This window comes from Salmo salar, chromosome ssa14, assembly GCF_905237065.1.
Source record: "Salmo salar chromosome ssa14, Ssal_v3.1, whole genome shotgun sequence".
Taxonomy (NCBI): domain Eukaryota; kingdom Metazoa; phylum Chordata; class Actinopteri; order Salmoniformes; family Salmonidae; genus Salmo; species Salmo salar.
In genome coordinates this window covers 40541485-40566012 of record NC_059455.1, presented here as the reverse complement: position 1 = coordinate 40566012, position 24528 = coordinate 40541485, and the positions used below count along the sequence as shown (strand labels likewise).

Genomic DNA, 24528 nt, shown 5'->3' with positions numbered 1-24528 from the left:
AAGCATTGTTAGGGGATGCAGAGTATTGTTAAGGGGATGCAGAGCATTGTTAAGGGACGCAGAGCATTGTTAAGGAACGTAGAGCATTGTTAAGGAACGCAGAGCATTGTTAAGGGGATGCAGAGCATAGTTAGGGGATGCAGAGCATAGTTAGGGGATGCAGAGCATTGTTAGGGGATGCAGAGCATTGTTAGGGGATGCAGAGCATTGTTAGGGGATGCAGAGCATTGTTAAGGGGATGCAGAGTATTGTTAAGGGGATGCAGAGCATTGTTAAGGGATGCAGAGCATAGTTAGGGGATGCAGAGCATAGTTAGGGGATGCAGAGCATTGTTAGGGGATGCAGAGCATTGTTAGGGGATGCAGAGCATTGTTAGGGGATGCAGAGCATTGTTAAGGGGATGCAGAGTATTGTTAAGGGGATGCAGAGCATTGTTAAGGGGATGCAGAGCATAGTTAGGGGATGCAGAGCATAGTTAGGGGATGCAGAGCATAGTTAGGGGATGCAGAGCATTGTTAAGGGGATGCAGAGTATTGTTAAGGGGATGCAGAGTATTGTTAAGGGGATGCAGAGCATTGTTAAGGGGATGCAGAGTATTGTTAAGGGGATGCAGAGTATTGTTAAGGGGATGCAGAGCATTGTTAAGGGGTGCAGAACATTGTTAAGGGGTGCAGAGCATTGTTAAGGGATGCAGAACATTGTTAGGGGGTGCAGAGCATTGTTAAGGGACGCAGAACATTGTTAAGGAACGTAGAGCATTGTTAAGGGATGCAGAACATTGTTAAGGGATGCAGAGCATTGTTAAGGGATGCAGAACATTGTTAGGGGATGCAGAGCATTGTTTAGGGGATGCAGAGCATTGTTAGGGGATGCAGAAGATTGTTAGGGGATGCAGAGCACAGTTAGGGGATGCAGAGCATAGTTAGGGGATGCAGAGCATAGTTAGGGGATGCAGAGCATAGTTAGGGGATGCAGAGCATTGTTAGGGATGCAGAGCATTGTTAGGGGATGCAGATTGTTAGGGGATGCAGAGCATAGTTAGGGGATGCAGAGCATTGTTAGGGGATGAAGAGCATAGTTAAGGTGTGCAGAGCATTGTTAGGGGATGCAGATCATAGTTAGGGGATGCAGAGCATTGTTAGGGGATGCAGAGCATAGTTAAGGTGTGCAGAGCATTGTTAGGGGATGCAGAGCATAGTTAGGGGATGCAGAGCATTGTTAGGGGATGCAGAGCATAGTTAGGGGGTGCAGAGCATTGTTAGGGGATGCAGAGCATAGTTAGGGGGTGCAGAGCATTGTTGGGGGACGCAGAGCATTGTTAGGGGACGTAGAGCATTGTTAGGGGACGCAGAGCATTGTTAGAGGATGCAGAGCATAGTTAGGGGATGCAGAGCATTGTTAGGGGATGCAGAGCATTGTTAGGGGATGCAGAGCATAGTTAAGGGGTGCAGAGCATTGTTAGGGGATGCAGAGCATAGTTAAGGGGTGCAGAGCATTGTTAGGGGATGCAGAGCATAGTTAAGGGGTGCAGAGCATTGTTAGGGGACGTAGAGCATTGTTAGGGGACGCAGAGCATAGTTAAGGGGTGCAGAGCATTGTTAGGGGACGTAGAGCATTGTTAGGGGATGCAGAACATTGTTAGGGGATGCAGAACATTGTTAGGGGATGCAGAGCATTGTTAGGGGATGCAGAGCATAGTTAAGGGGTGCAGAGCATTGTTAGGGGATGCAGAGCATAGTTAAGGTGTGCAGAGCATTGTTGGGGGGTGCAGCACATTGTTAGGGGACGCAGAGCATTGTTAGGGGATGCAGAGCATTGTTGGGGGGGTGCAGCACATTGTTAGGGGACGCAGAGCATTGTTAGGGGATGCAGAGCATTGTTGGGGGGGGTGCAGCACATTGTTAGGGGATGCAGAGCATTGTTAGGGGTGAATCCTTACTTCCACTCAAGTCACATTTACACTTAGTCAAGCATTGATGTCAATGGGAGACAAAGTCAAAACTTGACTACTTTGAAGTTTCAGGATTCACCCATTAGTGAAGTTAGAATGAATTACCTCACAACAGTGTGATATGCTGGAAGAACTGATGAAGTTTGTGGTACATAAATGCAGTCTAATTTATTGCTGAGTCAGATCATTTCCTTGTTGATTAGTTTTTCCCTCCGTTTCCCCTTTCAACATTACAGTGGTCAGCTCAAAGGATATTTTATCTAATATTATCTTAAAATGACCATATTGACAGAGAGCCAACTTTCTACTGCGTATTGTTTTTGTTTGGAGAGGTGTGGCACCGTGACCTAGATACTCTCCAAACTTCGTCTCCATAGTAACTCCCAATGTGAGAGCGAGCGATGTGATGCGTGCTGAATCCTGGATATTATCATCTCAGCCATCAGAGACTTAGACAAGCCACCCAACTAACCAACACTGCTGCTACCTACTGCTGCCTGCCTGCCTGCCACAGAACACACTGTGTACAAGACCAGTGATATGGTAGGAATGCACAATCCACTCCTGGTCAATGCAATGGCTTGGGGCTATCGTAAGCGTAAGACACACACTTATCCGGAGCGTGAAAATATCCAAAGTAAGCTAAATGAAAAAACTAAAACAATGTTGTGGATCTTTGATACTGGTGAACTGCATTGTGCTTTCAAAGATATTGCAGGAGTTCACTGCTATTCTGATTCTATATACTGTATGTTCTTTATGATCCTGCTGTGGGTCCTCTATCAGACCAAAGGGACAGATACACACGTCGAAACACTCATCTCTTTGTCGTGTGCATATATTGTAGACCCACACCTGGTGCTTGAGCGGCAGACATAGAGAAGCCGTCTCTGTGATGCATAATTCAGGTGAGAGACTTGTGGGCAGAGAGAGAGATGGGTGGGTGGTGTAGAAATTGGTAGCTCCCTCGAAACACACGCACAGACACTCACAGACCTGGGCCCTTTATCTCTCTCACACACACACACACACACACACACACACACACACACACACACCAACTCCCTGTGAGATGGGCAGTGTGTACCGTGGCCAGGTTGTGGAGAGGAGACTGGGGAATATAGCACAGATCATAACGGGTGGCCAAGGCTGCTGACAACAACTACTGTAGGTATTTCTGTACCCCCTTCCAAACAAAACCAGTGGACTGTATAGTGTGTGTCTTGTCATTAGATGATTGTTGTGTTGTCAGCCTGCGAGCGTGCGCACACACACACACACACACACACACATTAGTCATCTCTCTCCACAGTGCAGATGGTGGCTTAGCGTTTGCACACTGGGCCCTTGAAGTCCCGAGTGGTGGAAGAGAAGGAGAGTGGGATAGAGGGAGAGAGGGATGGAGGGAGAGATGGATGGAGGGAGAGAGGGATGAATGGAAAACAATGCAGGCTGTTACCTGGAGGGAAGACTAGATCTACCTCGTTAGGAGGCTGCTGTAAAGACCCTCACTCTCCCCCCTCTCTCTCCCTCACTCCCTCCCTCTCTCTCCCTCACTCTCTCCCTCACTCCCACTCTATCCCTTTCATTCTCCCTTCCCTCCCTCCTTCTCTTTCTCATTTTCACTTTCCCTGCAAAGTTTACAAGTTTTCTGCCTTCCATGTGCCTCGCTGCAGGCTATGGGTGAAACAGGGAAAAAGCAGTTGATTTAAAAGTCACATTTGGAGCGATGGGGTCTGCAGAGATAGAGAGAAGAAGTCATGTTTTGGCGATGGGGTCTGCAGAGATAGAGAGAAGAAGTCATGTTTTGGAGAGAGGGGATCTGCAGAGATAGAGAGAAGAAGTCATGTTTTGGAGAGAGGGGATCTGCAGACATAGAGAGAAGAAGAGAGGGAGTGGAAGGGTTTCAAAAGGGTTATAGAGAAAAATATGACCAAAATCAAATCCTACAGCCTATTTGTGTGTGTGTGTGTGTGTGTGTGTGTGTGTGTGTGTGTGTGTGTGTGTGTGTGTGTGTGTGTGTGTGTGTGTGTGTGTGTGTGTGTGTGTGTGTGTGTGTGCGCGCGCACGCCAGCCCCCTGAAGCAGACAGTGAGCTGTGGTCCGTCCAGGCCTGTTGTCCAGAGATAGCGCTGGGCTGTTGTGTTGTGTTCTCACTGAGGAGAGGGAGAGACCTGCACACATTCACACACACTCCTCCATCTGCTCACTAAATCCTGTCCCAAACACTGCAGCTCCACAATTAGTCTAGAACAGACTCACTGCTTTTTGAGTTCATTTCAATTGGTGATGGAGGAAAAAATCGATAATGTTACATATCGGGATATTCTTTTTCATGATATATCGTATCGTTTATTACAATATCGCAATATTATTTTTGCACTAGTTGGCTGTACCTGCACCAAAACACCTGTATTGTTTTCTTCATAGCTTGTTGTCCATCTTCTTTTTAAATAGGAAGCCAATTTTTTTTCAGCACTTTTATTTCAATGACTGATCAAAACTGGTTTTCTCATGGTTCTCTTGTCTCTCTGCAGCAGACATGTGGTGAGCAATATGTTTGGAACATCAAATTGCAATTAAATCACAGTATTGAATCACGATACATCGTGAGAATCACAATCATGGGAATCTCAATACATATATAATCAAGAGAATCACAATACATATAGAATCATGAGATTCACAATACATATAGAATCATGAGAATCACAATACATATAGAATCATGAGAATCACAATACATATAGAATCATGACAATCACAATACATATAGAATCAAGATAATCACAATACATTGAGAATCACAATACATATAGAATCATGAGAATCACAATACATTGAGAATCACAATACATATAGAATCATGACAATCACAATACATATAGAATCATGAGAATCACAATGCATATAGAATCATGAGAATCACAATACTTTGAAAATCAAAATACATATAGAATCATGAGAATCTGAATACATATAGAATCATGAGAATCACATTACATATAGAATCATGAGAATCACAATACATATAGAATCATGAGAATCACAATACATATAGAATCATGAGATTCACAATACATATAGAATCAAGAGAATCACAATACATATAGAATCATGAGAATCACAATACATATAGAATCATGAGAATCACAATACATATAGAATCATGAGAATCACAATACATATAGAATCATGAGAATCACAATACATATAGAATCATGAGAATCACAATACATATAGAATCATGAGAATCACAATACATATAGAATCAAGAGAATCACATTACATATAGAATCATGAGAATCACATTACATATAGAATCAAGAGAATCACAATACATATAGAATCAAGAGAATCACATTACATATAGAATCATGAGAATCACAATACATATAGAATCAAGAGAATCACAATACATATAGAATCATGAGAATCACAATACATATAGAATCACAATACATATAGAATCATGAGAATCACAATACATATAGAATCATGAGAATCACAATACATATAGAATCATGAGAATCACAATGCATATAGAATCATGAGAATCACAATACTTTGAAAATCAAAATACATATAGAATCATGAGAATCACAATACATATAGAATCATGACAATCACAATACATATAGAACCATGAGAATAACAATACATATAGAATCATGATAATAACAATACATATAGAATCATGAGAATAACAATACATATAGAATCAAGAGAATCACAATACATTGAGAATCACAATACATATAGAATCATGAGAATCACAATACATTGAGAATCACAATACATATAGAATCATGACAATCACAATACATATAGAATCATGAGAATTACAATGCATATAGAATCATGAGAATCACAATACTTTGAAAATTAAAATACATATAGAATCATGAGAATTACAATACATATAGAATCATGAGAATCACAATACATATAGAATCATGAGAATCACAATACATATAGAATCATGACAATCACAATACATATAGAATCATGAGATTCACAATACATATAGAATCAAGAGAATCACAATACATATAGAATCATGAGAATCACAATACATATAGAATCATGAGAATCACAATACATATAGAATCATGAGAATCACAATACATATAGAATCAAGAGAATCACAATACATATAGAATCATGAGAATCACAATACATATAGAATCATGAGAATCACAATACATATAGAATCAAGAGAATCACATTACATATAGAATCATGACAATCACATTACATATAGAATCAAGAGAATCACAATACATATAGAATCAAGAGAATCACATTACATATAGAATCATGAGAATCACAATACATATAGAATCATGAGAATCACAATACATATAGAATCATGAGAATAACAATACATATAGATTCACAATACATATAGAATCATGAGAATCACAATACATATAGAATCATGAGAATCACAATACATATAGAATCATGAGAATAACAATACATATAGAATCACAATACATATACTTGAAAATAACAATACATATAGAATCATGAGAATCACAATACATATATGAATCATGACAATCACAATACATATAGAATCATGAGAATAACAATACATATAGAATCATGATAATAACAATACATATAGAATCATGAGAATAACAATACATATAGAATCATGATAATAGCAATACATATAGAATTGTGAGAATAACAATACATATAGAATCATGATAATAACAATACATATAGAATCGTGAGAATAACAATACATATAGAATCGTGAGAATAACAATACATATAGAATCATGAGAATAGCAATACATATAGAATTGTGAGAATAACAATACATATAGATTCACAATACATATAGAATCATGATAATCTGAATACATATAGAATTGTGAGAATAACAATACATATAGATTCACAATACATATAGAATCATGAGAATCACAATACATATAGAATCATGACAATCACATTACATATAGAATCATGAGAATCACATTACATATAGAACCGTGAGAATCACATTACATATAGAACCGTGAGAATCTGAATACATATCGTATCGGCACCTTAGTGTCGTGATATCAAATGGTGAGGTTTCTGGTGGTTCCCAACCCTAATCGCAATCCTCTCCATGTCTCCTTCCTTTTATGTGTTATCAGTGGAGAGACTAAAACCCGATCAATTCCAGGTGGATCACCTGCTATGAATCATCCATGTATCAGCTATGTACTGAGCTGCCCTTCTTGGCCTGGTCTCCCATATGAAAGAGGTCTTCTGACCTCGTGTGAGTGTGAGTGTGGATGGGTGTGTGTGTGTTTGTGTGCGTGCGTGTGTTTGCGTGAGTGCGTGTACGTGTGTGTGTATGTGTTACCATGCCAGTATTCTTGGATAAGGACACACAGTACTTCATCCTCATATAACCAGAGTTTGTTAGAAGCATCTTGACTATCCTGAGGCCATCGCTGAGCAGAGGGAAGCATCTCGACTATCCTGAGGCCATCGCTGAGCAGAGGGAAGCATCTTGACTATCCTGAGGCCATCGCTGAGCAGAGGGAAGCTTCTTGACTATCCTGAGGCCATCGCTGAGCAGAGGGAAGCATCTTGACTATCCTGAGGCCATCGCTGAGCAGAGGGAAGCATCTTGACTATCCTGAGGCCATCGCTGAGCAGAGGGAAGCATCTTGACTATCCTGAGGCCATCGCTGAGCAGAGGCAGCACAGAGTGACAGATGAGATGAATAGTAAGAGCAATGCCTTTGAGGACACTTACCTGGAAAGGAGAGAGAGGCAGAAGAAGCAATATCTGTCTTATATTTTACGTCACTGCACTTCAGAAGCCTGCAGTCTGTACTGAGCAGTAGAGAGTACACGGGTAACAAGCTATGATAGAGGGTTATTATACCGAGGTGATTATATTGTAGGTTCACACAGGAGTGTGTTCCCTTCACACAAACCCTCTCCTGCTCTTTCTATGAAACTAATACAAAGCTGTTGAGAACTGCAGAACTCAGGATCAAATGGTAATATACTGTTTCAATTAAGAAAGTAATGCTGTTCTGTAACTTTGGCTCAAAGTTTGGCACATTTGGCAGGGACATAGTTTAACAAAACTAATGGAATGGGAATTTTCTGCAGAGTAGAGAGGGAGGAAGTGGGCAGGTCCATGTGCTAATCCATGGACTGAATTTAAACTGTCCCATTAATCTGACAGCTAGACCTGGGGTGTGACGTCACCTGAGCCAGGGGGAGGAATTGAAAAAAGAGAAATGTGGTGTTTTTAAATGTATTTATTTAACTAGGCAAGTCAGTTAAGATCAAATTCTTATTTACAATGACGGCCAAACCTGGACGACGCTGGGTCAATTCTGCGCCGCATTATGGGACTCCCAATCACGGCCGGTTGTGATACAGCCTGGAATCGAACAAGGGTCTATAGTGACGCCTCTAGCACTGAGATGCAGTGACCCCTCTAGCACTGAGATACAGTGACGCCTCTAGCACTGAGATGTAATGACCCCTCTAGCACTGAGATACAGTGACGCCTCTAGCACTGAGATGTAATGACCCCTCTAGCACTGAGTTGCAGTGACGCCTCTAGCACTGAGATGTAGTGACCCCTCTAGCACTGAAATGTAGTGACCCCTCTAGCACTGAGATGTAGTGACCCCTCTAGCACTGAGATGTAGTGACCCCTCTAGCACTGAAATGTAGTGACTCCTCTAGCACTGAGATGTAGTGACCCCTCTAGCACTGAAATGTAGTGACCCCTCTAGCACTGAGATGTAGTGACCCCTCTAGCACTGAGATGCAGGGACCCCTCTAGCACTGAAATGTAGTGACCCCTCTAGCACTGAGATGCAGTGACCCCTCTAGCAATGAGATGTAGTGACCCCTCTAGCACTGAGATGCAGTGACCCCTCTAGCAATGAGATGTAGTGACCCCTCTAGCACTGAGATGCAGTGACCCCTCTAGCACTGAGATGCAGTGCCTTAGACCGCTGCACCACTCGGTAGGGACAGGAGGGATTGAATGAGTTGTTTCCTGGTTAACACTTTGATCCAGCTTGTTGCCCATAGCCACAGATCTAGGATCAGCTCACCTTAACCTTTTACCATTAGGGATGGAGCAGCAATACCGATCTTGAATCAGCTTATAAGGGCAACTTCATCCTATACTGACTAGAATAGTTTTGGTGTGGATGGCTAATTCCCATGGCTTGCTTTAACCTGTATCCCAAATTGCACTCTACTCCCTATATTTCACAATGCTCCCTGGTTAAAACATAGTCTGCTACATAGGGAATAGAGAGCTATTTGGGATGCAGGCTTTGTTAATGGATCAGAAGTACATTCTGTGAATGGGGTTACCCCTGTAAGTCTGTGATATAACCACTCACTACTCCCAGCAGAACACCATGACATCACTCTCTCACACTCACACACACACACACACACACACACACACACACACACACACACACACACCTTCCTTTGTGTGTGTTGAGTCCATAGTGACAGTTACATGACCCAGATCCAAAGGAAAACTCCTTGGCAAGCTTGATGGATAGTTGCCGTTTTAAGTGGAGTGAGTCACACATTAGTGTGTTAGTGTGTTTCATTTACATTTTAGTCATTTAGCAGACACTCTTATCCAGAGCGACTTACAGTAGTGAATGCATACATTTCATACATTTTTTTTTTCTTCTGTGCTGGACCCCCGTGGGAATCAAACCCACAACCCTGGCGTTACAAACACCATGCTCTACCAACTGAGCTACAGGGAAGTGTGTTTTAGTGTTAGTGTGTTTTAGTGATTGTGTGTTTTAGTGTTAGTGTGTTTTCATGTTAGTGTGTTTTAGTGTTAGTGTGTTTTAGTGTTAGTGTGTTAGTGTGTTAGTGTGTTTTAGTGTTAGTGTGTTTTAGTGTGTTTTAGTGTTAGTGTGTTTTAGTGTTAGTGTGTTAGTGTGTGTTTTAGTGTTAGTGTGTTTTCATGTTAGTGTGTTTTAGTGTTAGTGTGTTGGTGTGTTTTAGTGTTAGTGTGTTTTAGTGTTAGTGTGTTAGAGTGTTTTAGTGTTAGTGTGTTTTAGTGTTAGTGTGTTAGTGTGTTTTAGTGTTAGTGTGTTAGTGTGTTTTAGTGTTAGTGTGTTTTTGTGTTAGTGTGTTATGTTAGTGTGTTTTAGTGTTATTGTGTTTTTGTGTTAGTGTGTTAGTGTGTTTTAGTGTTAGTGTGTTTTAGTGTTAGTGTGTTTTTGTGTTAGTGTGTTAGTATGTTTTAGTGTTAGTCTGTTTGTGTTTTTTAGTGTTTGTGTGTTAGTGTGTTTTAGTGTTAGTGTGTTTTCGTGTTTTAGTGTTAGTGTGTTTTCGTGTTAGTGTGTTTTAGTGTTAGTGTTTTAGTGTGTTTTAGTGTTAGTGTGTTTTAGTGTTAGTGTGTTAGTGTGTGTTTTTAGTGTTGGTGTGTTTTAGTGGCAGTGTGTTTTTGTGTTAGTGTGTTTTAGTGTTAGTTTGTTTTAGTGTTAGTGTGTTTTAGTGTTAGTGTGTTAGTGGTAGTGTGTTTTAGTGTTAGTGTGTTTTAGTGTTTTAGTGTGTTTTAGTGTTAGTGTGTTAGTGTTAGTGTGTTTTAGTGTTAGTGTGTTTTAGTGTTAGTGTGTTTTAGTGTTAGTGTGTTAGTGTGTTTTAGTGTTAGTGTGTTTTAGTGTGTTTTAGTGTTAGTGTGTTTTAGTGTTGGTGTGTTTTAGTGGTAGTGTGTTTTAGTGGTAGTGTGTTTTTGTGTTAGTGTGTTTTAGTGTTAGTTTGTTTTAGTGTTAGTGTGTTTTAGTGTTTTAGTGTTAGTGTGTTAGTGTTAGTGTGTTTTAGTGTTAGTGTTTTAGTGTTAGTGTGTTAGTGGTAGTGTGTTTTAGTGTTAGTGTGTTTTAGTGTTAGTGTGTTTTAGTGTTAGTGTGTTAGTGTTAGTGTGTTTTAGTGTTAGTGTGTTTTAGTGGTAGTGTGTTTTAGTGTTAGTGTGTTTTAGTGTTAGTGTGTTAGTGTGTTTTAGTGTGTTTTAGTGTTAGTGTGTTTTAGTGTTGGTGTGTTTTAGTGGTAGTGTGTTTTTGTGTTAGTGTGTTTTAGTGTTAGTTTGTTTTAGTGTTAGTGTGTTTTAGTGTTAGTGTTTTAGTGTTAGTGTGTTAGTGTTATTGTGTTTTAGTGTTAGTGTGTTTTAGTGTTAGTGTGTTTTAGTGTTAGTGTTAGTGTGTTTTAGTGTTAGTGTGTTTTAGTGTTTTAGTGTTAGTGTGTTTTAGTGTTAGTGTGTTTTTGTGTTAGTGTGTTAGTGTGTTTTAGTGTTAGTGTGTTTGTGTGTTTTAGTGTTAGTGTGTGTTAGTGTGTTTTAGTGTTAGTGTGTTTTCGTGTTAGTGTGTTTTAGTGTTAGTGTGTTTTAGTGTTAGTGTGTTTTAGTGTTAGTTTGTTTTAGTGTTAGTGTGTTTTAGTGTTAGTTTGTTTTAGTGTTAGTGTGTTTTAGTGTTTTAGTGTTTTAGTGTTAGTGTGTTTTAGTGTTTTTCTGTTAGTTTGTTTTTCTGTTAGTTTGTTTTAGTGTTAGTGTGTTTTAGTGTTTGTGGTTTAGTGTTAGTGTGTTAGTGTGGTTTAGTGTTAGTGTGTTTTAGTTTTAGTGTGTTTTAGTGTTAGTGTGGTTTAGTGTTAGTGTGGTTCAGTGTTAGTGTGTTTTAGTTTTAGTGTGTTTTTGTGTTAGTGTGTTTCAGTGTTAGTGTGTTTTAGTGTTAGTGTGGTTTAGTGTTAGTGTGTTTTTGTGTTAGTGTTTTAGTGTTAGTGTGTTTTTTTGTTAGTGTGTTTCGGTGTTAGTGTGTTTTAGTGTTAGTGTGGTTTAGTGTTTTAGTGTTTCAAAACGAAAAGTACTGCGTGCATATGTATTCACCCCCTTTGCTATGAAGCCCCTAAATAAGATCTGGTGCAACCAATTACTATCAGTGGTCACAGAAATAGTTAAATATAGTCCACCTGTGTGCAATCTAAATGTCACATGATCTGTCACATGATCTCAGTATATATATACCTGTTCTGAAATGCCCCAGAGTCTGCAACACCACTAAGCAAGGGGCACCACCAAGCAAGCGGCACCATGAAGACCAAGGAGCTCTCCAAACAGGTCATGGACAAAGTTGTGGAGAAGTACAAATTAAGGTTGGGTTATCAAAAAATATCTGAAACTTTGAACATCCCACGGAGCACCATTAAATCCATTATTAAAAAAGGGAAATAATATGGCACCACAACAAACCTGCCAAGAGAGGGCCGCCCACCAAAACTCACAGACCAGGCAAGGAGGGCATTAATCAGAGAGGCAACAAAGAGACCAAAGATAACCCTGAAGGAGCTACAAAGCTCCACAGCAGAAATGGGAGTATCTGTCCATAGGACCACTTTAAGCCGTACACTCCACAGAGCTGGATGTTAGGTAAAATATCAACCCCGTGTTTATATCCCAGGACAAATTAGCTAGCAGCAGCACTCTAGCTAGCTAAATTACCATAAATGTTTAATGCTTTTCGACCTGTGCCCAAATGTACAGTTGAAGTCGGAAGTTTACATACACCTTAGCCAAATACATTTAAACTCAGTTTTTCACAATTCCTGACATTTAATCCTAGTAAAAATTCCCTGTCTTAGGTCAGTTAGGATCACTACTTTACTTTAAGAATGTGAGATGTCTGAATAATAGTAGAGAATGATTTATTTCAGCTTTTATTTCTTTCATCACGTTCCCAGTGGGTCAGAAGTTTACATACACTCAATTAGTATTTGGTAGCATTGCCTTTAAATTGTGTAACTTGGGTCAAACGTTTCGGGTAGCTTTTCACAAGCTTCCCACAATAAGTTGGGTGAATTTTTGCCCTATTCCTCCTGACAGAGCTGGTGTAACTAAGTCAGGTTTGTAGGCCTCCTTGCTCGCACACGGTTTTTCAGTTCTACCCACACATTTTCTATGGGATTAAGGTCAGGGCTTTGTGATGGCCACTCCAATACCTTGACTTTGTTGTCCTTAAGCCATTTTGCCACAACTTTGGAAGTATGCTTGGGGTCATTGTCCATTTGGAAGACCCATTTGCGACAAAGCTTTAACTTCCTGACTGATGTCTTGAGATGTTGCTTCAATATATGCACATCATTTTCCTCCCTCATGCCATCTATTTTGTGAAGTGCACCAGCCCCTCCTGCAGCAAATCACCCCCACAACATGATGCTGCCACCTCTGTGATTTACGGTTGGGATGGTGTTCTTCGGCTTGCAATCCTCCCCCTTTTTCCTCCAAACATAACGATGGTCATAAAACAAACACCCCCTGCCACGTCCTGACCAAACTACAATAACAAATAACCCCTATTACTGGTCAGGACGTGACAGGGATTGATTTGCACCTTTCGCACCAAAGTACGTTCATCTCTAGGAGACAGAACGCGTCTCCTTCCTGAGCGGTATGATGGTTGCGTGGTCCCATGGTGTTTATACTTGCGTACTATTGTTTGTACAGATGAACGTGGTACTTTCAGGCGTTTGGAAATTGCTCCCAAGGATGAACCAGACTTGGGGAGGTCTCCAATTTTGTTTCTGTGGTCTTGGCTGATTTCTTTTAATTTTCCCATGATGTCAAGCAAAGAGGCACTGAGTTTGAAGGTAGGCCTTGAAATACATCCACAGGTACACCTCCAATTGACTCAAATTATGTCAATTAGTCTTCTAAAGCCATGACATAATTTTCTGGAATTTTCCAAGCTGTTTAAAGGCACAGTCAACTTAGTGTATGTTAACTTCTGGCCCACTGGAATTGTGATACAGTGAATTATAAGTGAAATAATCTGTCTGTAAACAATTGTTGGAAAGATTACTTGTGTCATGCACACAGAAGATGTCCTAACCGACTTGCCAAAACTATAGTTTGTTAACAATAAATTTTTTGGAGTGGTTGAAAAACGAGCTTTAATGACTCCAACCTAAGTGTATGTAAACTTCCGACTTCAACTGTATATAATTGGTTCTGAGTTTGTTTTGATATTTCAACCTGCGTGTCCTGATCGCATCTGTGGGTGGACAAAATCAACGTGCGCGCAACGACGCACGCGGATGTACGCGTGCGGTCTGGTCAGCATGTAAGCGTTTCCCTGGAAGGTCTACCTACACCTGTTGTATTTGACAAATCTAATTGTGATTTGATTTTGAGAAATTTACTGACGCTCATAGTGTTTCACTGTTCTTTTTAAATGAGTAACTGTAAAGCAACAAGCTAGTAAAAACCAGCCGGTGCAGCGTCTCTCCACTCTAGGAGCAGGCTGTCACTGGATCACAACAGTGTTGTGCTTGTCTATGATCCAACGATGAGCCACAACAGTAGGACAGTAATACTTGAGCTGAATTCCTGCAAATACTCTTTGTTGTCTCCGCCCAATTCGCTCATCCTTTCCCATGTTATTATTATTAAAAACATTTGAATCCCTTTGTTTGTGTTTGTTTGTGTGTGTGTCTGGTGTGTAGTGGTGGGGGGACTTCCCCCTGCATGCAGTCTCAGCAGTTGGCAACAAGGCAATTAACCCAAAACAGTCTAATTAACAGAGAGGAGGAATTACAGCACACTAAGCCCCAATTACCTACCACACACACACACACACACACACACACACACACACACATGCAAACGCACATCATCGCATTCGTTACTCATCACTGCATTCAACACTATGTTTTAGATGAGGTACTTTTGCGCTAATCACAAATTGTGCCATTGGTGCCCATGACAGTGAAGTATGACGCATGTCTCCATATGTGTTATGGTGACATAAGCATTCTAAGTGCTGAGCCCCTGGGTCATACAAGCCCTGTAAATGGAACACGTTCATCTCAGTGATATGAATAATGTGTTAGGACACAGTAATGCATTCACAGTGATGGTTCATCTCAAAAGTCTGAAATGACACCCTCTTCTTATCTTCTTTCATTCACCTGCTCTCATTTGAATACACCAGGGATTGAAGCTATATGCAGGTAGTACCAGTACCATAACACCAGGGATTGAAGCTATATGCAGGTAGTACCAGTACCATAACACCAGGGATTGAAGCTATATGCAGGTAGTACCAATACCATAACACCAGGGATTCAAGCTATATGCAGGTAGTACCAATACCATAACACCAGGGATTTAAGCTATATGCAGGTAGTACCAGTACCATGTAGTACCAGTACCATAACACCAGGGATTGAAGCTACATGCAGGTAGTACCAATACCATAACACCAGGGATTGAAGCTATATGCAGGTAGTACCAGTACCATAACACCAGGGATTGGAGCTATATGCAGGTAGTACAAGTACCATAACACCAGGGATTGAAGCTATATCCAGGTAGTACCAGTACCATAACACCAGGGATTGAAGCTATAGACAGGTAGTACCAGTACCGTAACACCAGGGATTTGAGGGATCAATAGGGAAGGAGACAGTCCAGAGGACTTGCTTTCACCTGCCCAACTCTTCTACATCGATGAGAATGAAGGGGAAGAAGACCACTTTAGACTATTGAGATGCAACCTTTAACATTAGACTATTGAGATCCAACCTTTAACCTTAGACTATTGAGATCTAACCTTAGACTATTGAGATGCAACCTTTAACATTGACTATTGAGATCCAACCTTAGACTATTGAGATCCAACCTTTAACATTGACTATTGAGATCCAACCTTTAACATTGACTATTGAGATCCAACCTTTAACATTGACTATTGAGATCCAACCTTTAACATTGACTATTGAGATGCAACCTTTAACATTGACTATTGAGATCCAACCTTTAACATTGACTATTGAGATCCAACCTTTAACATTGACTATTGAGATGCAACCTTTAACATTGACCATTGAGATGCAACCTTTAACATTGACTATTGAGATGCAACCTTTAACATTAGACTATTGAGATCCAACCTTTAACATTGACTATTGAGATGCAACCTTTAACATTGACCATTGAGATGCAACCTTTAACATTGACTATTGAGATGCAACCTTTAACATTAGACTATTGAGATCCAACCTTAGACTATTGAGATCCAACCTTTAACCTTAGACTATTGAGATCCAACCTTTAACTGAAGACTCATGACAGTCCCTGTTTGTCATCAAGTGCACGTAAGGACTCCCTGGGGTTGTTAAGCAATAAACTTGGTCTATGCCACTGCTCACAGCCATGTTCACTGCCAAGAATATGATACGCAAGAGTGTTTCCAACTGTCAGTATCTAACTATGCATGGAAATACGTTTTATACCTTTAGTTTTCAGTCCACCGTGATAAAACATTGAAGGAATATTTGAAGCAAACATTGATAGAACATTTAAAAAGATGTAGTGCATTTTTTCACCAGTTTTACAAATCCCTTTTTACCTCAGGCACAAGAACTAGAGGATGGTAACACTCCTTTCTGTCTTCCTCCCTTCCTCCTGATATTCATCTTCCTCTTTTCTCCCTTTCTCTTTTTCCCACTGCCCTCTTTTCTCCCTCTCTCTCTCTCTCTCTCTCTCTCTCTCTCTTTGTCTCTCTCTCTCTTTATATCTCTTTGTCTTTCTCCATCTCTCTCTTTCTATCTCTCTCTCTGTCTCTCTCCCTCTCTCTCTCTGCCTCTCTCTTTCTCTGTCTCTCTGTCTCTCACTGTCACCGTAGTTTGTTAATAATGAATGTGTATCCTGCTAGCTGGGGGAGATGGATCATGTAAGAGGGTGAGATTCTCCTCCTTCCCTCTTTCCTTTTTTCTTCTTCTCTGCTCTGCTCTTCTCTCCTCTATTCTCCACTTCTCATCTCTTCTCATCTTCTCTCCTCTATTCTCCACTTCTCATCTCTTCTCCTCTTCTCTCCTCTATTCTCCACTTCTCATCTCTTCTCATCTTCTCTCCTCTATTCTCCACTTCTCATCTCTTCTCTTCTCTCCTCTATTCTCCACTTCTCATCTCTTCTCCTCTATTCTCCAATTCTCATCTCTTCTCCTCTCCTCTATTCTCCACTTCTCATCTCCTCTTCTCTCCTCTATTCTCCACTTCTCATCTATTCTCCTTTTCTCCTCCTCTCCTCTATTCTCCACTTCTCATCTCTTCTCCTCTTCTCTCCTCTATTCTCCACTTCTTATCTCTTCTCATCTTCTCTCCTCTATTCTCCACTTCTCATCTCTTCTCATCTTCTCTCCTCTATTCATCTCATCTCTTCTCATCTTCTCTCCTCTATTCTCCACTTCTCATCTCTTCTCATCTCTCCTCTATTCTCCACTTCTCATCTCTTCTCATCTCTTTTTCTCACTTCTCTCCTCTTCTCTTCTCCTCACTTCTCCTCTCCCAGTGCTCCTCTCTCTTATGCCCTCTCTCTGTACAGACGTACCTATCGTTCACTACACCATCTTGCAAGACATTGCATTACATTGAATTACATTACTTTCTTTCATGTGAGCTCCGTAGAGGCTCCTCTGATCTTCAAGGCCCTGCACTGCCATACCATCATGTACACTACACGGCGTTGCATGGCAACACATTGCATTAGGTTGTGTTTAGAGCCCTGTCACTGAACTGCTTCACCATTCCATCCTGGGCATGATACTACAATGTATTTCTTTCTACTGTAAGTTGCATCCTCACACATCAGCACAGTGGAGGCTGATGAATCTACACAGAATCTGTGAGGACTATAAATATATTCAATTATCTTCTGAAGTCTGGTTAACCTTCTCTCGTTGTAGTTCCCAATTGTCCCACTGTATACTTTGTGCACTGAATGGCACTGAACACTGTGTGTGTTTGTGTGTGCGTGCGTGTCTGTGCGTGTGTGTCTGTGCGCGTACGTGCACTTGTGTTTGCATTTTGTGGGCATGCTTATTTATAGATGTGTTCATGTTTGCTTTTCTGGTGCTGAAGGCTCCCTCATCTGTAAAGTATGTTCCAGTGAACACGCACAACTCACACACACAAATAACACACGTTTCAATGATGGTTTAACCCCAGCCCAGGTATTATTCATCTTCCAGAGCTCTGGTGACTTCAACCTTTCTTCAGGTTCCTCTCCCTGGCTCAGGTGATGTCACACAAAGTCTGGACATCTACTCATTCCAGGGGGGAGGAACATTCTACATTGTACAATAATAGTGAAGACATCAAAACTATGAAATAACACATATTGAATCATGTAGTAACCAAAAACAGTGTTTAAAAAATCCTGGATTTCTGCATAAATCAGTCATAACAATTTGATCTGATCTTCATCTAGGTCACAACAACAGAAAAACACAGTCTGCTTAAACTAATAACACCCAAACAACTATACGCTTCCATGTCTTTATTGAACACACCGTGTAAAACCCTGCACTGTGAATGAGAGCGTACCCCTCTCTATCTCAGGTCATTACAGTTTAAGGTGATGAGAGCGTACCCCTCTCTATCTCAGGTCATTACAGTTTAAGGTGATGAGGACGTACCCCTCTCTATCTCAGGTCATTACAGTTTAAGGTGATGAGAGCGTACCCCTCTCTATCTCAGGTCATTACAGTTTAAGGTGATGAGGACGTACCCCTCTCTATCTCAGGTCATTACAGTTTAAGGTGATGAGAGCGTACCCCTCTATCTCAGATCATTACAGTTTAAGGTGATGAGGACGTACCCCTCTCTATCTCAGGTCATTACAGTTTAAGGTGATGAGAGCGTACCCCTCTCTATCTCAGGTCATTACAGTTTAAGGTGATGAGGACGTACCCCTCTCTATCTCAGGTCATTACAGTTTAAGGTGATGAGAGCGTACCTCTCTATCTCAGGTCATTACAGTTTAAGGTGATGAGGACGTACCCCTCTCTATCTCAGGTCATTACAGTTTAAGGTGATGAGAGCGTACCCCTCTCTATCTCAGGTCATTACAGTTTAAGGTGATGAGAGCGTACCCCTCTCTATCTCAGGTCATTACAGTTTAAGGTGATGAGGACGTACCCCTCTCTATCTCAGGTCATTACAGTTTAAGGTGATGAGAGCGTACCTCTCTCTATCTCAGGTCATTACAGTTTAAGGTGATGAGGACGTACCCCTCTCTATCTCAGGTCATTACAGTTTAAGGTGATGAGGACGTACCCCTCTCTATCTCAGGTCATTACAGTTTAAGGTGATGAGAGCGTACCCCTCTCTATCTCAGGTCATTACAGTTTAAGGTGATGAGGACGTACCCCTCTCTATCTCAGGTCATTACAGTTTAAGGTGATGAGAGCGTACCTCTCTATCTCAGGTCATTACAGTTTAAGGTGATGAGAGCGTACCTCTCTATCTCAGGTCATTACAGTTTAAGGTGATGAGGACATACCCCTCTCTATCTCAGGTCATTACAGTTTAAGGTGATGAGAGCGTACCTCTCTATCTCAGGTCATTACAGTTTAAGGTGATGAGAGCGTACCCCTCTCTATCTCAGGTCATTACAGTTTAAGGTGATGAGAGCGTACCTCTCTATCTCAGGTCATTACAGTTTAAGGTGATGAGAGCGTACCCCTCTCTATCTCAGGTCATTACAGTTTAAGGTGATGAAAGCGTACCTCTCTATCTCAGGTCATTACAGTTTAAGGTGATGAGAGCGTACCCCTCTCTATCTCAGGTCATTACAGTTTAAGGTGATGAGGACGTACCCCTCTCTATCTCAGGTCATTACAGTTTAAGGTGATGAGAGCGTACCCCTCTCTATCTCAGGTCATTACAGTTTAAGGTGATGAGAGCGTACCTCTCTATCTCAGGTCATTACAGTTTAAGGTGATGAGAGCGTACCCCTCTATCTCAGGTCATTACAGTTTAAGGTGATGAGGACGTACCCCTCTCTATCTCAGGTCATTACAGTTTAAGGTGATGAGGACGTACCCCTCTCTATCTCAGGTCATTACAGTTTAAGGTGATGAGAGCGTACCCCTCTCTATCTCAGGTCATTACAGTTTAAGGTGATGAGGACGTACCCCTCTCTATCTCAGGTCATTACAGTTTAAGGTGATGAGGACGTACCCCTCTCTATCTCAGGTCATTACAGTTTAAGGTGATGAGAGCGTACCCCTCTCTATCTCAGGTCATTACAGTTTAAGGTGATGAGGACGTACCCCTCTCTATCTCAGGTCATTACAGTTTAAGGTGATGAGAGCGTACCCCTCTCTATCTCAGGTCATTACAGTTTAAGGTGATGAGAGCGTACCCCTCTCTATCTCAGGTCATTACAGTTTAAGGTGATGAGAGCGTACCCCTCTCTATCTCAGGTCATTACAGTTTAAGGTGATGAGAGCGTACCCCTCTCTATCTCAGGTCATTACAGTTTAAGGTGATGAGAGCGTACCTCTCTATCTCAGGTCATTACAGTTTAAGGTGATGAGAGCGTACCCCTCTCTATCTCAGGTCATTACAGTTTAAGGTGATGAGAGCATACCCCTCTCTATCTCAGGTCATTACAGTTTAAGGTGATGAGAGCGTACCCCTCTCTATCTCAGGTCATTACAGTTTAAGGTGATGAGAGCGTACCCCTCTCTATCTCAGGTCATTACAGTTTAAGGTGATGAGAGCGTACCCCTCTCTATCTCAGGTCATTACAGTTTAAGGTGATGAGAGCGTACCCCTCTCTATCTCAGGTCATTACAGTTTAAGGTGATGAGAGCGTACCCCTCTATCTCAGGTCATTACAGTTTAAGGTGATGAGGACGTACCCCTCTCTATCTCAGGTCATTACAGTTTAAGGTGATGAGAGCGTACCCCTCTCTATCTCAGGTCATTACAGTTTAAGGTGATGAGAGCGTACCCCTCTCTATCTCAGGTCATTACAGTTTAAGGTGATGATAGCGTACCCCTCTCTATCTCAGGTCATTACAGTTTAAGGTGATGAGGACGTACCCCTCTCTATCTCAGGTCATTACAGTTTAAGGTGATGAGGACATACCCCTCTCTATCTCAGGTCATTACAGTTTAAGGTGATGATAGCGTACCTCTCTATCTCAGGTCATTACAGTTTAAGGTGATGATAGCGTACCCCTCTCTATCTCAGGTCCAGTCTGTCTATAGATCAGTCCTGCTCTACCCTAACTGCCACTGCCCACTCTTTTAGCTACAGTACCACAGAGGAAAGATTCATGATACAATACAAATATGCTCTAACGCCTCTCTCTCTCCCCCATCCTCTCTCCCATCCTCTCTCCCCCATCCTCTCTCCCATCCTCTCTCCCCCATCCTCTCTCCCCATCCTCTCTCCCATCCTCTCTCTCCCATCCTCTCTCCCCTCTCTCTCCCATCCTCTCTCTCCCATCCTCTCTCCCCCATCCTCTCTCCCCATCCTCTCTCCCATCCTCTCTGTCCCCTCTCTCTCTCTCCCATCCTCTCTCCCCATCCACTCTACCCTCTCTCTCTCTCCCCTCTCTCTCTCCCATCCTCTCTCTCCCTCTCTCTCTCCCATCCTCTCTCCCCATCCCCTCTCCCCTCTCTCTCTCTCCCATCCTCTCTCCTATCCTCTTTCTCCCATCCTCTCGCTCCCATCCTCTCTCCCCATCCACTCTCCCCTCTCTCTCTCTCCCATCATCTCTCTCTCATCCTCTCTCCCCCATCCTCTCTCCCCCATCCACTCTCCCCTCTCCCATCCTCTCTCTCCCATCCTCTCTCCTCCATCCTCTCTCCCCTCTCTCTCTCTCTCTCCCATCCTCTCTCCCCCATCCACTCTCCCCTCTCTCGCTCTCTCTTCTCTCCCCTCTCTCCCCCCCCTCTCGCTCTCTCTCTTCTCCCCCTCTCTCTCCCGCCTCTCTCTCTCTCTCTCTCTTCTCCACCTCTCTCCCCATGTCTTGCTCTTTCTCACTCTCTCCCCCCTCTCGCTCTCTCTTCTCTCCCCCTCTCTCACTCCCCCCTCTCACTCTCTCTCTCTTCTCCCCCTCTCTCTCCCCGTGTCTTGCTCTTTCTCACACTCTCCCCCCTCCCTCACTCTCTTCTCTCCCCCTCTACTCTCCCCCCTTGCCCTCTCTCTTCTCCCCCTCTCTCTCTCTCTCTCCGCGTCTTGCTCTTTCTCACTCTCTCCCCTCTCTCGCTCCCCCCCTCTCTCTCTCCGTCTTGCTTCCCCCGTCTCTCGCTTTCTCTCTTTCTCCCCCTTCTCTCTCTCTCCAGATCAGTCGTGTTTTAAAACCGGGAGGTCGTTTCCTGTCTGTAACCTTCGCCCAGCCTCACTTCAGGAAGCGCCTCTATGCTCGCCATGACTACTGCTGGTCTGTACGTACCCATAGCTACGGAGACGGCTTCCAATACTTCCTGTATGTGCTGACCAAAGGGGAGGAGCTTAGTCCAGAGGATGCCGGTCTGGAAAGAAGGTTATTGGAGGAGACCCAAGATCCGCCCAATGAGGTCAGGACCCAGGAAGCAGACACTGAGGCCTTCCTGGATTGTATTGACCTATAGGAGACAGAATCTCAATGGACTCGACAACAGGCTACAAGTGACTTATCTCTCAACGTTTGCCATTATGCCTTCAAAGACTGTTTTTATCCACTGTGGCTTTTGAACCAGTTGTTATATTGTGATACATTTGTATGATTCTGTAATGTGTGTGTTTTTTATTAAGTGAAAACATCTTTGATTAAAACTACTTAAAGGCCAGTCATTTCTGTATCATTGGTGTTCCGTCAAATCGCCATTATATTGTTTACCTAATCACCATCATTGGAGGTTTTGTGAGACCCCACAGTACAAGCTTCTCCGGACAGTCTGTATAAAACCCCATCAACATGACACTAGCATCCTCCTGGTATTTGTAAAAGAAACATCAGATCAGATGAAGCTGTTAGTTTCTGCTGTAGCTGAAATATAAAGCACAGAGCCATGGAGAGAGGATGGGAGCGACGGCTCCGTTGATAAAGTAGAAATCATTTATTTTTAATTCTCTGCTGAAATGTAATTACTGTCTATTTTTAAGACTTAAAAAAAATAAGGTTTCTGATGTCTCAGCAGACAGGCTCCTCTCTTTCTGCTGAGATTTGCAAATATTTGGTTAAAATAATTATTTATGGGAATAAAATTCAATGCAATAAATATCAACTGCCATTTTGCTGTATGTAGTGTGGAAGTTTTGATATATGGATAGTTATAAGGCAGATGCTAAGGCCGGCAGAACTAATGTTGATGACTGTAGTGTAACTAGCATCACCCTTAATGCATTAGAACCATGTTGTGCCTCAACAGTCAATACTGCTTCATAGTGTGAGTGTTCAAACACTCAGGGGACCTCGTTGAGAAGAAACAACTGAACTCATTACCAACCTCTCAGTGCCAATTCACAAACACAAACTGTACACACACACACAGGGCTCTACTTTAACTAACTTAACGCAAAGGTGTGTGTGTGTCTGCAATATTTTAGCTATTGCAATAATCAGCACAGTTACTGGCGTTGGCGCAAATGGGCTGGGTTTGGATGAATAAACAAGTTGTGGGTGTGTCCGGGCTTGGCCCCTCACTGGCCAATCAGAACGTGCTCCATGGCCAAATATGTGTTTGCTATAAGTTGTGTATTTATGGTCTGATGTATGGCCGTGGAATCAACACCAATTCCAATGTTAGTCCCGTTGTAGTTTGTTAAATGGCTTTCAGAAACGAAATAGCAAAATGTACACCTATCTTTGCTAAATATCTTAACTTGAACACGGTTGTAGTCCACATTGTTCTTGGTAATTGCATGACTTAGTAGCATTCACACTGACATAGGGGCCAGGCCTGCTGTAAATTGCGTTATGGCTGAGCATGGACATGCCAAACATTGTCAATAAGCAAGATTACATTCATTATTGATAAGGCCTAAAAAGAGAGCAAATAACTCAAATCAAATTCTAAACAAAACGAACAACAACTTGTTTTAAATAGGCCGAAGGCTATGTCCCATGTAGCTTAGTTGGTAGAGCAGGGCACTTGCAACACCAGGGTTGTGGGTTTGATTCCCACGGGGGACCAATAATAAAATGTGTGTGTTCACTATTGTAAGTCTGTAGATAAGAGTGTAAATGTAATTTCTTCTGGTAGGCATATCATGTTAAAACAACACACACTATGGAGGTTCTACAGCTCCCAAACAGGCGGATGTTTAATGAACATAATCTCAACCATTTTACAGATTACAGAAGATGCATTGCATGCGGACGTTGTAACCATAAAACCAGGAAGGTGAATCATTGTAATAAGGTTGGTTGTAATACAATTAAACAATTAAACCACAATCAAGGAATCTGTTTTTTTAACAACAACAACAACAATAAATAAATGTAATGATGTCATAAAATGAACAGGATAAAAACACGCATTGCTGTTGAACCAGCCTTCGTTATAGTTGGCCTAAGAGAGGGCTTGGGTTTTGAACATATGAAACGAAATGGGAAAAAACATTTTTATGTTTCTAAGTATAAAGTATACAGGCACCAAAAGCGCATTAGGCTGCTCTGCTCTACTCTTGTTCCAGGCCTGGAAAATGTCAGTGCGCCAGTTTTTACATGACCAAATTGCAAACCAACATGTTTCACAGTAGACGCCTGAACGTCGGCCTG

The 24528-nt window shown here is 41.8% G+C and overlaps 1 protein-coding gene across 2 annotated transcripts in view; it reads left to right on the top strand.

Moving 5' to 3' along the window:
• Positions 1-22594, top strand: part of ece2a (endothelin converting enzyme 2a) — a 245379-nt gene extending 222785 nt beyond the window's left edge. The window contains exon 4 of one of the 2 annotated variants that reach the window (XM_045693622.1): positions 22109-22594. In XM_045693622.1, the coding sequence (XP_045549578.1) occupies positions 22109-22396 (288 nt within the window). In that variant the 3' untranslated portion in view covers positions 22397-22594. 2 annotated transcript variants of the gene reach the window in all.
• The last annotated feature ends 1934 nt before the right edge of the window (positions 22595-24528 follow it).